This window comes from Castor canadensis, chromosome 19, assembly GCF_047511655.1.
Source record: "Castor canadensis chromosome 19, mCasCan1.hap1v2, whole genome shotgun sequence".
NCBI lineage: Eukaryota > Metazoa > Chordata > Mammalia > Rodentia > Castoridae > Castor > Castor canadensis.
The window spans coordinates 34,996,073-35,008,748 of NC_133404.1; the positions used below are offsets into that span (position 1 = coordinate 34,996,073).

General features: G+C 37.4%; 1 protein-coding gene across 9 annotated transcripts in view; it reads right to left on the reverse strand.

Annotated features, from left to right (window-relative positions):
- Positions 1–739: 739 nt before the first annotated feature.
- Mctp2 (multiple C2 and transmembrane domain containing 2) overlaps positions 740–12,676 on the reverse strand; it is a 238,429-nt gene continuing 226,492 nt past the window's right edge. For 7 of the 9 annotated variants that reach the window (XM_074061890.1, XM_074061885.1, XM_074061887.1 and 4 more), the window contains one exon: positions 2,478–11,079. In XM_074061890.1, the coding sequence (XP_073917991.1) occupies positions 10,886–11,079 (194 nt within the window). In that variant the 3' untranslated portion in view covers positions 2,478–10,885. Of the gene's footprint in view, positions 2,193–2,477; positions 11,080–12,676 lie in introns of those variants that run through there. The other 2 variants (XR_012444033.1, XM_074061888.1) reach the window with 2 other exon arrangements.

Here is a 12,676-nt window from a genome sequence, read left to right on the forward strand (position 1 = left end):
ATATATAATAGTAATTGACTTCAGTTTCTTTAACTGTAAAATAGGGATACCTTGTCATACTGCATTGATTTTCCTCTTTTTTAAGTAAACACAAAGAAGTTACACAGTTCATAAATTTACATCTCAAGGAATTGTCATGAAATAAACAAGTATGTATAAACAGAATCCAGACAGAAACAATAGAGCATTCATACCCCAGGAGGCTACGCGCAGGCCACGCTTATTCATGACACTACTAGCCTCCTAACATATACTCTCTGACTTCTGACACAATAGATTTTGTTATGCCTGTATTTTATTTTTATTTTTTTCTTCATTTATTTGCATCATTGGCATTTGAACTTAGGTGGTCTATCCCTTGAGCCATGCCCTTAAGTCCTTGCCTGTCTTTTAGCTTTGCATAAGTGAAATGATACAATGCATTTATTTGGACTTGAGTCTTTTGTTTAGTATTGTCAGTGAAACTAATTCATGTTGTTGCATGTAATGCTACTGTTTCATTTCGTTGCAGCATAGTATTCCCTTTTATAGACAAGATTGAAGAATTAGCTCACATATGAATGGAAACAAACTTTCCAGTTTTGGAATAATGCAAGTTGTGGTGCTAGGAATGCCCTGGACATGTCTTTTTTAATTATTATTCATTTATTCACATGTGCATACATTGTTTGGGTCATTTCTCCCCCCTTCCCCCCACCCCCTCCCTTCCTCCCCCACCCCCTCTCTTCCCCAACCCCTCGCTACCAGGCAGAAACTATTTTGCCCTTATCTCTAATTTTGTTGAAGAGAGAGTATAAACAATAATAGGAAGGACCAAGGGTTTTTGCTTGTTGAGATAAGGATAGCTATACAGGGAGTTGACTCGCATTGCTTTCCTGTACATGTGTGTTATCTTCTAAGTTAATTCTTCTCGAACTAACCTTTTCTCTAGTTCCTGATCCCCTTCTCCTATTGGCCTCAGTTGCTTTAAAGTATTTGCATTAGTTTCTCTGCGTTGAGGGCAACAAATGCTATTTAGTTTTTTGGGTGTCTTACCTATCCTCATACCTCCCTTGTGTGCTCTCGCACATACCTAGGAGTGAACTTGTAAAGAATCACATGGCATATGCACGTGCATGTGTGTGTATGTGTGCCAATAGTTAATATTTATGCCCTATTAACTACATATGTCTATACGTGTATATATATAAAGTCAGTATATATGCACTATGAAATATGTGCATATAATCAGTATATACACCCTAGAAAATATATATATTCAGTATACGATAGATCAACAGCATTCCAAAGTGGTGTGCCAGTCTGTATTCCCAGTAACAGATGGTTTTCCACACTCTTGACCGTATTTTTTGACTTGACCATAACCTTTTGACTTTCACCATTCTGGCTGTATACATTTGTTTTATGATTTCAATTTGTATGTTTCTGATAACTGATGACATTGAGCAACTTTTTATGTTTTCCAGCCACCTTGAATAAGCTGTGAAGTCCCTGTTCATGATTTTTTTTGTTTTTTGGGGGGTTTTTTCGCCAGTTTTTCTTCTGGGTTAGATTTCAATGTAGAATTTCTTTATGTATTCTGGGTATATATGGAAATATCTCTCTATATTTATATAGAGAGATCTAGCCATACAAATATATCTTCTCCTATGTGCTTATCCCTTCCTTTTTACTCATGTCTTTTGAGGAAAAGTTTAATTTTAATGTTTTATAATGTACTGTGCATTTTCCTTTCTGATTAACATTTTATTTCTAGTTTAAGAAATCTGTGCTATCACACAGGTATAAAAATATTTTCCTCTCTTTCTGAAATCTTTATTTTGCCTTCCAGTTTTGGATGGGCTTATTCATGGGAAATTGATATTTGTCTATGGTATAAGGAAGGGATCAATATTTATCTTATCCATATCAATACTAAAATAACTCAGCACCATTTTACAAAAAGGTCTTTTTTCACTGTGTCATCTTTGACATAAAGTGACAAGTTTCCAAATATGTGAGGATCTGCTTCTTCTAGTCTTTTCTATTTCTTTCACCTTTTAGTTTATCCTTTGCCAATACCCATGTTATTTTAGTTACAATATCTTCATAATACATCTTGATCTCTGCTGGTATTTAGCTTCTGCAGTATCATACCAGCTCTTCTGGGACTCTTGGATTTACATATAATTTTAGAATCAACTGCTCAATTTCTGAAATTAAAAAAACTTTTTTTAGCAGAATTACATTCACTCTAATGATAGATACTTTATTATATTGAGTTTTCTAAACCACATACTTCATGATTCATCTTTCTTTCATTTTTACAGTGTAGAACCTTGGATAGCTTACATAATTCTTCATCTATGTTCACAGGGGATTTTGGTAAATAAATTCCCATTCTTTTATAACTTTATTGAGTACTAAGATGAGTATTGACCTTATAAATTGTGCCAGAAATTGTTCTTTCTAGCTATTTTCTTGGATAATTTGCACAAGACTGATGGGTTTTTTTTTTTTTTTGTCTCCTTGAATTTGTATAAGAATCCCAAAGGTGGTATTATTATTATTATTATTATTATTGACATCTAAAGCTGTTAGGTAATAGTTGGCATTTGATAAATGCTATAAAATATTAACTTTTTATGTTTTGCAATATCCATTATCCCTATACAAATCATTACCTTGAGATGCCAAGTAAAAATAGCAGACTTTTAGGAGATAATATTTGTTAAGGCATTCCATGGAGATTTCATTCTTTATTCAATTATCAGTTGACCACTCAACATATTTTCAGAAGACATTTTAGCTTTTCAACTTTTCTGTTGCCATAAAATTATTACTGCATTAAAGGCAGGTGAGTTTTGTCACAGCATGTTTTTAAGTAGTGAATATGTTTAACTCCATCTCACGCCTACAAAGAACTCTTTGTTGCTAATAAGTGTGCACTGAGCTCATGACACATCTGCTCTTTTTCCTTACTGGAATCATCTCACATGCTTCTTTCATCCCTAATTGCTACCCTCTCTCTCCTTTTTCTTTTGCAGTAGGGCTTTCCAGGTTTCACCTGTATTCAGAAATTCCATTTTTCTACCTCCTCTCACTTTTTTTTTAACACAAATTCAGTATGCATTCCTACCCACTGCACAGAAATTACTCATTCTCAAGGTCCCCCAAAATGATGTCATTTATAGAGGCTATCACTCTGTCCTCAGTTTACTTGATCTCACTGCATTTGATATTGTTGACCTAACCTGCATTCTTGAAGTATGTGCTACCATTGAATTCTAAGATAAGATATGCTTCCTGCTTTCCTTTCTATTTACTCCTATTTAGTCACACTATTTAACCACCTTGTCTTTTTTTTATGCCAATACAACTCTCAAAATGCAAGTTTATTCAACAAAGATAAGAAAAGTAGTAGACAGACAAAAAATGCATCCACCTAAATAAGAAATTTACATATTTACAAAGTTCAGTAACTGTTTTCACACACAGAGATTATGCACAGGAAAATGGTAGTAGCATTTAGATGTCTTAAAAAGCTAAAAGCAATGAACAGACACACAAAAACATTAAGGTTTAGCTGTAGGTCAATTAATTAACCTACATAGTCCTCATAGTCACACATTCTAGTTTCAATCTGTCTTTTTAGTCACAACCAAGTTGCCACATTCTTTGTAATGGTTCACATTGACCATTAATGATGTCAAACTACAGTAGCAAGTTTAAATTTCCCTTCATTTACAGAACCACCAATTCAATCTGGGAACTACCCAACATGACTCAAAGAATAAGACAAGAACCTCAAAAGCCCACATTCTACTCATTAAAAATGTGAATAGAGGAAAACAAGTAGTTTCTGTGCAACACAGTGCAGTATTTTGTACAGAATATTTTTAAGGCCATGGTAGTCTATAAATTAAAACTGGTATCTATTAAAATAACTTACTGTTGACTACACTCTGAAACCACCTTGTCTTTATCTCTAGCTTGAATGTTGAATTCAAAGCTCAATACCTTGGTGTTGCCCCTAAAATGTATATCTCCTAAGTAAAGTGCATTTCTTCTCTGAGCACCATAGTCACATATTTTCATCTCATATCATTCCTTTTCAGGGGTGTCTCAGCCAACTCAGGTTTAACACTGCTCATCCCAGGGCTCCTTCTCTCATTCTCTCCCTCAGTGAAAGGCAAAAACATCTTCTGAAACCTGGAGGCAGGGAGACTATGGAATGTCAGCATTTTTGTTTGTAACCATCCTTATCTATTCTCTCCTTATCTCATAGTCAAGCAATTGTCAAGTTCTGCTCATTTCCTCTTTCACCCTTCCCCCATTACTACTCCTATTTCATCCTTTTTTTCTGTACCACTATTAAAAGTGCAGGATACCATTAAGTTATTGGGAGCAATACAGTATGAGAGTATAATAGGGGAAGGTAAAGTACCATCCCTCCAGAGGACCAAGAAAGCCTCTTTGGAGCTGGACCCCTTTGAAAAGTTTGAAAGACAGTAGAATCTCCATAGGCAGAAATTGGTAAAATGACATTCCAGGCTTTAATTCTTCCCTAAACATTTGGAATTACTGATCTGAATGCAGCTAGAATGATCCTTTCTTTTTTTTTGAAACTTGAATCTTAGCATGTCAATCCATTTCTTAAAGTATCTTCTTAATATCTATCTCTACCAAGGGAATGTAATCTGTCTTATTCAGGTATATCTTCAGTGTTCAATATGTTAAATGATCAGTTATAAGTGACAAAAAAGGATCAAAACATTGTTTTACAGCTCACAAGTAAATATTTCCTTTAACATGCAGGTAGAAACTTCTCCAAATATTTAATTTAAATGTTGGTCATTAAAATACCCAGGGATTATAAATACTATTGCAAAAAATAAGCATCTACTTTATGCAAGAAATTATTCTCCAAGATGCTTATCTATCAAGCTCATCCTGCTTTTATTGGCAGTCCTTGAATTTGAAGTCAGGGTCTCACTCTTGGTAGGCAGGCAGTCTACCACCTGAGTCACTCCACCAGCCCTCGTCCTTCTGTTCTAACAGAATTACATGAACGGGCATGGAGAGGAAAGTTGTTTATGTCCTGGTCCATCAGATATATATTTCCTGGATTATCTCTTAGGTGCTAGCTAGGATGAGATGTCTAGTAGGAGAAGGTGAGAGTCAAGGGCTTTGGTAACTCTGATTTATTACAGATGCCAGAAAGAATGTTCTGTAATTTGGCGTGTCCCCTGGTATTCATTTCTTAGAAACTTAACTGTCAAAAGTCAGAGAAGTGATATTTGGAGGAGGGGATTGGTAAGGTAAGTAGGATTTGAAGAGGTCATGAGGGTAGGGCTCCCATGGTGACAATAATGGTTTTATTATAAGAGATACATGAGTTTGCATGTTTGATGTCTCACCATGTCATGTCCTCAGTCATGATCTGGTGCTGGCAGGAGGCACTCACCAGATACCCACAATCATCAACACCATGCACCTGGACTTCCATAACTTTTTCTTTTATAAATTAACAAATGTTTAGTATTCAATTATAGTAATAAAAATATGCAAAGACAGATATAGAAGCTATGAGAGTGAATAGGGGAAGGTAAAGTAACATCTAGCCACTTTTGAAAGGTTTGAAAGACAGTAGAATCTCCACAGGCAGAAACTGGTGAAATGACATTCCAGGTGAAAAGGGAACTGTGAATGACTGGCACATTGTCATGACTTGAGAGATAACAGACTGCTTGACTTGACCACTGGAATGGAAGGGGTTAAGATAGCATATCAACACTGGCTTTGCTAGCTTTTATGTGTTGTGAAATGAAGGGGACTGTGCAAGGAATTAATAGCAGGATGCCTGAGAGGCTCCCAGACCAAAAGACACCAGTGTCAACAAGGAAAACAGGAAGTTAGAAGGACACTATGGGAATAAGTATCCTGAAAACAAGAGAGAAAAGTGATGCTTAGTTTCTGACCTTCTGAGTTGTAGATGCCTACAAGACCTATATACAGGACTGGGAATGGATATATTATCTTAGTGAAGACAAACTTTTAGGACTTTACGTTCCTACTTATCTTCAATTATCAGACTATAAATCTGCAATCTATAAATTTTATCTACAGCATCCTAGACTGTTTCATAAGGTTCAGATAATATTAATCTCACCTTATCTGTGGTTTCACTTTCTGGGAGTTGCAGTTATCATTGGTAACTTCAGCCAAAGGCTGAAATTATAAAATGGGAAAAATCCCAGAAAGAAAATATTCACAAATTAAAAATTTCACACCATTCTGAGTACTGTGATGGCAACTTACCCCATCGTACTCCATCTTGTTCTGGATGTGAATTATAACTTTGTCTAGAACCCATGCTATATTTGCTACCTGCCAGTTAGTCACTTGGTAGCCATTCATGTTGTCTGATTAACTATCAAGATACAACAATGACAATTCAAGTAAGCTTTATTTTACTCATTACTGGCCCCCAAAGCACAAGAGTCATGATGCTGGAAACTGGAATATGCCAAAGAGAAGCTATAAATTGCTTCCTTTAAATGACAAGGCAAAGGTTCTGAATAAGAAAAAAAAAAACTCATTATGAAAAGAAACACCATATTAGTTTTGCTGAAGCATCTCAAAGTCTAACAGTTCTGACCTCAGTGTGTGTGATAAGATCTTAGTTGAAGTGGAAAACTATTAAATTGATTATTTGATATACCTGAGAACTTAGGCATCCACTGGGAGTTTTACAACTTAAGGATTAGGGATACTATCGAACTTCCATAAATCTTAACATTTCACTCTCAAGTAGCATTCATTTTTAACATTCAATGTCTATTTTATCAATTAACAATTGTTTTCCATATACAGTTTATTAAAGATTGGCTCAGTCCTATTCTAACATCCCAATTTGCATTTGTATCATAAACTTAATGCTGAGAATTCCAGTCAGGCTACAGAGGAACTAAGTCTTGTAGGGAAAATTATTTCATTTTGAAATTCTATAGCAAAAGAACAATAATGAAGTATTGGTTCCACTTTTAAATAAATAAGGGGTTATTTTGTTCCTGAAAGTTTTCATTCAAATGATTGATCAGATCTCACATGTTGGCTTAGAAATGTCTGACTTAGGAAGCTACAAAATGACAGACTATGACAAACTGGGTGATAGCAAGGAGCAAGACAATGAGGCATTGTTTACGCAGAAGATTGAGTAAATGGTGTATCTATTGTACATACAAGTACGACATTTACTGGAGCTTTTATAATTTCTGCAAGACTCTTTTTCAAGTCAGCTTCATTAACTTGAAGTAAATCAAATCATGCAGAAATCTGACTCTGCCAGAAAGAAACCCAGGAAGATACAATATGAACAAAAACAGAAGCAAGATGATAAGCATTAGAATCTTTGGCATTTTTCATAAACATTTTGTTTGAAGGTTATTAAATTACAACCTGGAGACAAAAAAAAAATACATAGTAAACTCACTATTAAATTAAGTCTTTTTACCTCAACTTTTCTTTATAACACATATACATATATATATAATTGCACATACAAAGTATGTGTCAACAAAATAGTTTTTAAAGATTAAATATCATTTGAACATATAGGTATTTGTATACATTTTATATATGCACAAAATCAAGATTTTTTTTACCTGGTGAGGGTGTACTATGTAGTCATAGGATATACAGAAGTTAGATACCGTCAAAAGAAAACTGTGAGGCAGTATTTTCCTGGGAATGGGGGTGGTATGTAGCTTATTTTGACCCTAAAAGAAGCAAATGACAATTTTGGACAGCCAATATATTTTAACTATTTCCTCAAAACATTTGGACAACTGAAGTGATTATGATATTTTGGTATGTAGACTCATTTATCATTGTCTCTCACTCATTTCACTTTCTATAAAGACTCGGAATTCATTTGTTCACCCCCTTTACCCCACCCCCAGAACCCTGCCTTTATGAAGCTATATATTAACATTTGATTTTGGAAATAATCAAGAAGTCAGAAGAAATGATATTTTAGGGCAGCAAAATTCTTTCATGAAACCTTACTCTTCCAAAGAGTGGTCCCTTGGAACCTCCTGAAGCATCCATTGCCAGCAATGGACCATGATGTAGGTGGGCATCCAGCACCAAGTGGGTAACCAAAACTGCATGACATGTCCTTAACAATCTCAACTCCTAAAGATGTGGGCTAATTCTGACAATCATCTAGAATCTTTTCTAATATACATAATATTGTACTTGATAACTCTGAAGAAACTTGCATGAATAATAATCTGAAAGAAGCTCAGGGTGGGGGATGGAAAAACCTGAAAAATAATTTTTTGAGACAGGGTCTCACTATGTAGCTCATGCTAGCCTGGTAATCTCTATGCCTTGACTTCTTGATCCTCCTGCCTCAGTCTCCCTAGTGCTTGGATTACAGGCTTGAAAAACCACGCCCACCTGGGCATAACAATCTTAATGAGAATCTGTGGGAGGTGTGAAAACAAATTCCAAGTCATTTTGGAACCCAAGTGGTCTCCTGTTGTTCTCAAGGAGGGTATTCAGACCCGCGGAAGCTGTGCTTCACCTGCTACTTGAGCAAGGAGGTGTCTGTCACAGTCCTTGTGGTTCCTTTTGCTGGACTGAACATGTATGTATCAAGGACACCAGTGCATGGGTATGTGTGCACAGGCACACGTGTTTGTGTACAAGAAGGAGGGTAAAACACGGGACAGGGCTCCAAGGTACCACAGAAGCATCCACAATATTGGTCCATCAGTGGCACAATATCGGTGTGGGATTCCAGTCGCTGTGCACTCTAGAGATTGGTGCGCTTCTTCCGAAGGGGGCTGTGGCTGCCACAGAGCTTCAGTTCTGCGTACTGCACCTGTGAAAACAAACAGACATGAGGCTGGAGGTTAGGCAACCCTAGCTCAGCACAGCATGTGTTAATGGCTCCCCAAGGACAAACCAAGGCAAAGGAAGGAAGGTTCAAAGGTAACGAACCATTTTCTAAACACAGGAACATGGAGGGATTAATTGCAGGAAGGATTTGAGAAGTCATGCATCATTTCTTGAAACCAAAATATTAAAAGCAGATTTTCCTAATGAGATGCCTGCATTTCTACCTGCTCTTGGCTCTGCTAGATAATCGTCGTCTTGCAAGTGCCAGGTTTCAACCATAAGTAAGTTTAATCATGGCCTCTTGGGAATGTTTATCTTAGTGTATGATACAGTAACTTATAGAGAATTATTCATTTATAAATGTCTAAGATCATGGGGGAAAATACCCTCCAGTTATAGACAATTATGTTACCTAAGGGGGATAAAATGCTGAAATTGATCTCTTAAAAATTAATTTCATTCACAATGTAATGGTTAAAACATCTGTGATAAATATGGCCCTCAGGGAGTCCCATACTGTCCTTGTGTCACTAGAAAGCACCCCTGGAGATAGGGAGAATCTGACGAGTGTATGGCACCTTCCTCAAACGTTCTTTTGTTGTATCTCTGTATTCATGCCAACCCCACCTGGATGACCGACTCTGAGGGCTGGTGCCCAGACTACACACAGACACTCTTTGGGGGGCTTGATGAAAATTTCTGTTCTTCAGGGATACAGCGTGAACTCACACTGTGCCTTAAGTGATGGTACACTGCAAATGTATTGCTTTGGCGTGTGGCTTTGATAGGCTGCTAGTGAAATGCATTTATTGAAACTATTGTATTACAGACCACATATGTTCCCTATTTTTAGCATGTGTGCCAAATTCCCCAAGGTTGTTATGCCCAATCACAATGTAGGCAACACTTTGGCAAAAGCATATAAATAAACGACAACAAAATATCCAAGATGATGTACCTGTCAATCTTCAATGCAAGATGGAAGCCAGGTTATTTTTTACGTATGCAATGCCAATATTAGAGTAAATTCATCTGTTTAAAATACATTGTAACAGGTAATTCCATCATGGAATGAAGGCCAAAGAATAAGAGTGGCATAGAGTCAATTTTAATCTCCAGAATGTGGAATGACGGAGAAAAGGATCTTTAAGACTTTTGAGCCCCCATGCATCTGTAATCCATCTGGAGGTGCTGAGCTACCAATTATGTTTTAAGGGCCCAACAATGAAAATCAATATTTGATTTGGGATTCTCTCAGATAATAAAGGACCATGCCTTTGATCATCTTGAAGATATGTCAGGCCATGATGTTCCCAACTACCTATTCAATGATCACTGTTCTCCATGAGAGAATGGCTGACTGCCCTTTCTTTCTGCATTTATAACAGGCAAATCTGCAGGGCTACAGATTGAGCTATTCTTTGAGGATTTCTGGCATTGTTGCCTTTTTAATCTCTGGTTATCCACAAAAATGAAACGCTGCTGGACTATGTGACCATTACCTGTGACTAATGCTTCTGATTGATCTCAAATTATTTCACATCATCTCTTCCTCTATTAGAGGAAGGGATGCTCCCAGCTTCCCTAAAGTCTTTATAGGAAAGAGGACAGGAGGGAGGCTCAGGAGATAATTGGAGCAAACAAGAATATAAAGAATAATCCTCTTGTCTTCTACTTCCCCTAAACTGCCTGCCATCCAGAAGAGGAAAAAAACAAGCAATGTTCCTTAGTTTTGGAGCTCATGTAAATTCACTCCCTGAGTCCATCTTATCCTCTTTCAGGAGGTGGGTAATCAAAGGGACAAAACCCAGCACACATCACTTCTCAGTGGGAGTTCCAGATCACCTTTAACATCTCTAAGTAGTTCTTTCTCAGGATAATTTTCCTCAATCATCTTATGCTTTGGATAAAGGAGGGGTTTTTTGTTGTTGCTGTTGTTGTTGCCATCTTCCTGTAAGCCAGGCCACTTTAGAGATTTTCTGATTCCTTATCTCAATTACTCACAGTAGTACAGTCTTGTGCTGCTCCAGCTCTGGGGATGGCCAGACCTCAGTGTTGGGGTCCCTGTTGGTGGTGACCATCCATTACATACCTTTTGAACATCCGATGGTACCCTGGAGAGGAAGTCTAGTAGCTCGTTATTGTCAATGGAATAGGGATTTCGAAGCTTCTTTGTAAATTTATTTATGCCTGAAAAGTAGAAACAGAGATTTATCTATTTATCTATCTATCTTTAAAAATGTGCCTGACTAGGGAAGGAGTATTCACAAGTAAAAATTAGTGTGAAAACAATTACTGGACTTCAAGTCATGCACATGTTGTTGTCATGTGGAATCACTCATAAGTCCCTTTTCCTGAAGGACGAAGGGGGGAACGGTGGAAGAGGGGCTCTGCTTCTTCAGCTGTGAAAACCCCATTACAATCCCAGCAGCAGGGCAGCAAGAAAGACACTAAAACTGGGGAGCTCATTGGCTTTTTTGGAATACATTGATTAACAGCCTTCTTTGCTATGAAAACAAATGTCCCAGATGGGAATAGCCCTTCATTAGCCAAAACAAGTCCCTGCATGGAGGCTTTGGACCAAATGGAACTGCAGGAGGTAGAGGATAGGAGTTTCTGTTGTTAGAAACTGCAGCAATCTCTCCCCCTCCACTTCCAACTCATTTTCACAGACTCCTCTTCTCTCACTGCAGAACAGAACTTGACATGTTGATTGTACTTTGCTGCAAGAAACTGTGAAAAGTTATTATTGGAAAATTATCTTACTATGGTTGCTAACTTAATTTATGGACTGCATCACTAGCACATGGGTTTGTCTGAGCAATGGAATGCATGCCAACTTAGGATGTAGACAATGGTGATTAGCAGGAAGCTCAACATATAAGATGTCAATATATTGTACAGTCTTAGTCTTTGGCAACTGCACCTTGGTCTCCTGGCCATGCCCACAACATGTTCCCCTAGGGTTTCCTCTGTAGAGGGGAATTCCACTCAACCATCCCTTGTCTTCTACTCTGCTTCTTGAAGCTGTTTTGCATGTATCCAGAGCTCATGAGCTGTAGTCTATTCACCAAATGTCAACCTCTTTTTTATGTTGAATTTTAGAAGCAGAAAGACTTAGTGGCTTTCTGAAGTTTTGCCACAGGGTGCTTGTTTAACAAGGATCATATCTGAAGGCCTGTCATTCCCAATATGCTGAATGAATTCTCAGCTTAGTTGTGCTCTGAATGGCTCCTACTCAGAAGCCAAGTTCAACAGTCCCCAACACATAAAAGGTTTGATGTTTTCCTTTGTTCATTAAATATGACTTTGCTTTCATCTAAAGACTGGACTTCCTGCATGGTATTATACCTGACACAATGCTAACCTCCAGTCTTTTCTTTGGGGGGTCAGATTTACATCTGCTTTGCAAATGGGAGCTAGCCATTGTTCATGAGTAAATGGTGGCTTGGTGGTTGGGTTAGGGAAGGTTCCCAGCAAACGATCCCCTTTCCTCAAGTCAAAGCTGCACTTTGCCTTTCTTCCCTCTACCCCCACTGCAAGCTTCACATTTCTAACTAAAATTTCCCCCAGCGTTGCTTTAAACTAAAATACTCTCACTGTGTTATTCTAAAGACATTTAATTGTAGCATGGGCTTTTTGGCAAAAGAAAACAGACAAGGCAAAATGATGAAGGGAGACAAAGACGTATTGAGAAAAGATATATCTTCTATTGTTAATTATATATAGTGTGCGCATCTGGAGTCTTTACAATGAACAGCAAGGCAGGGATAATATCACAGCCGAT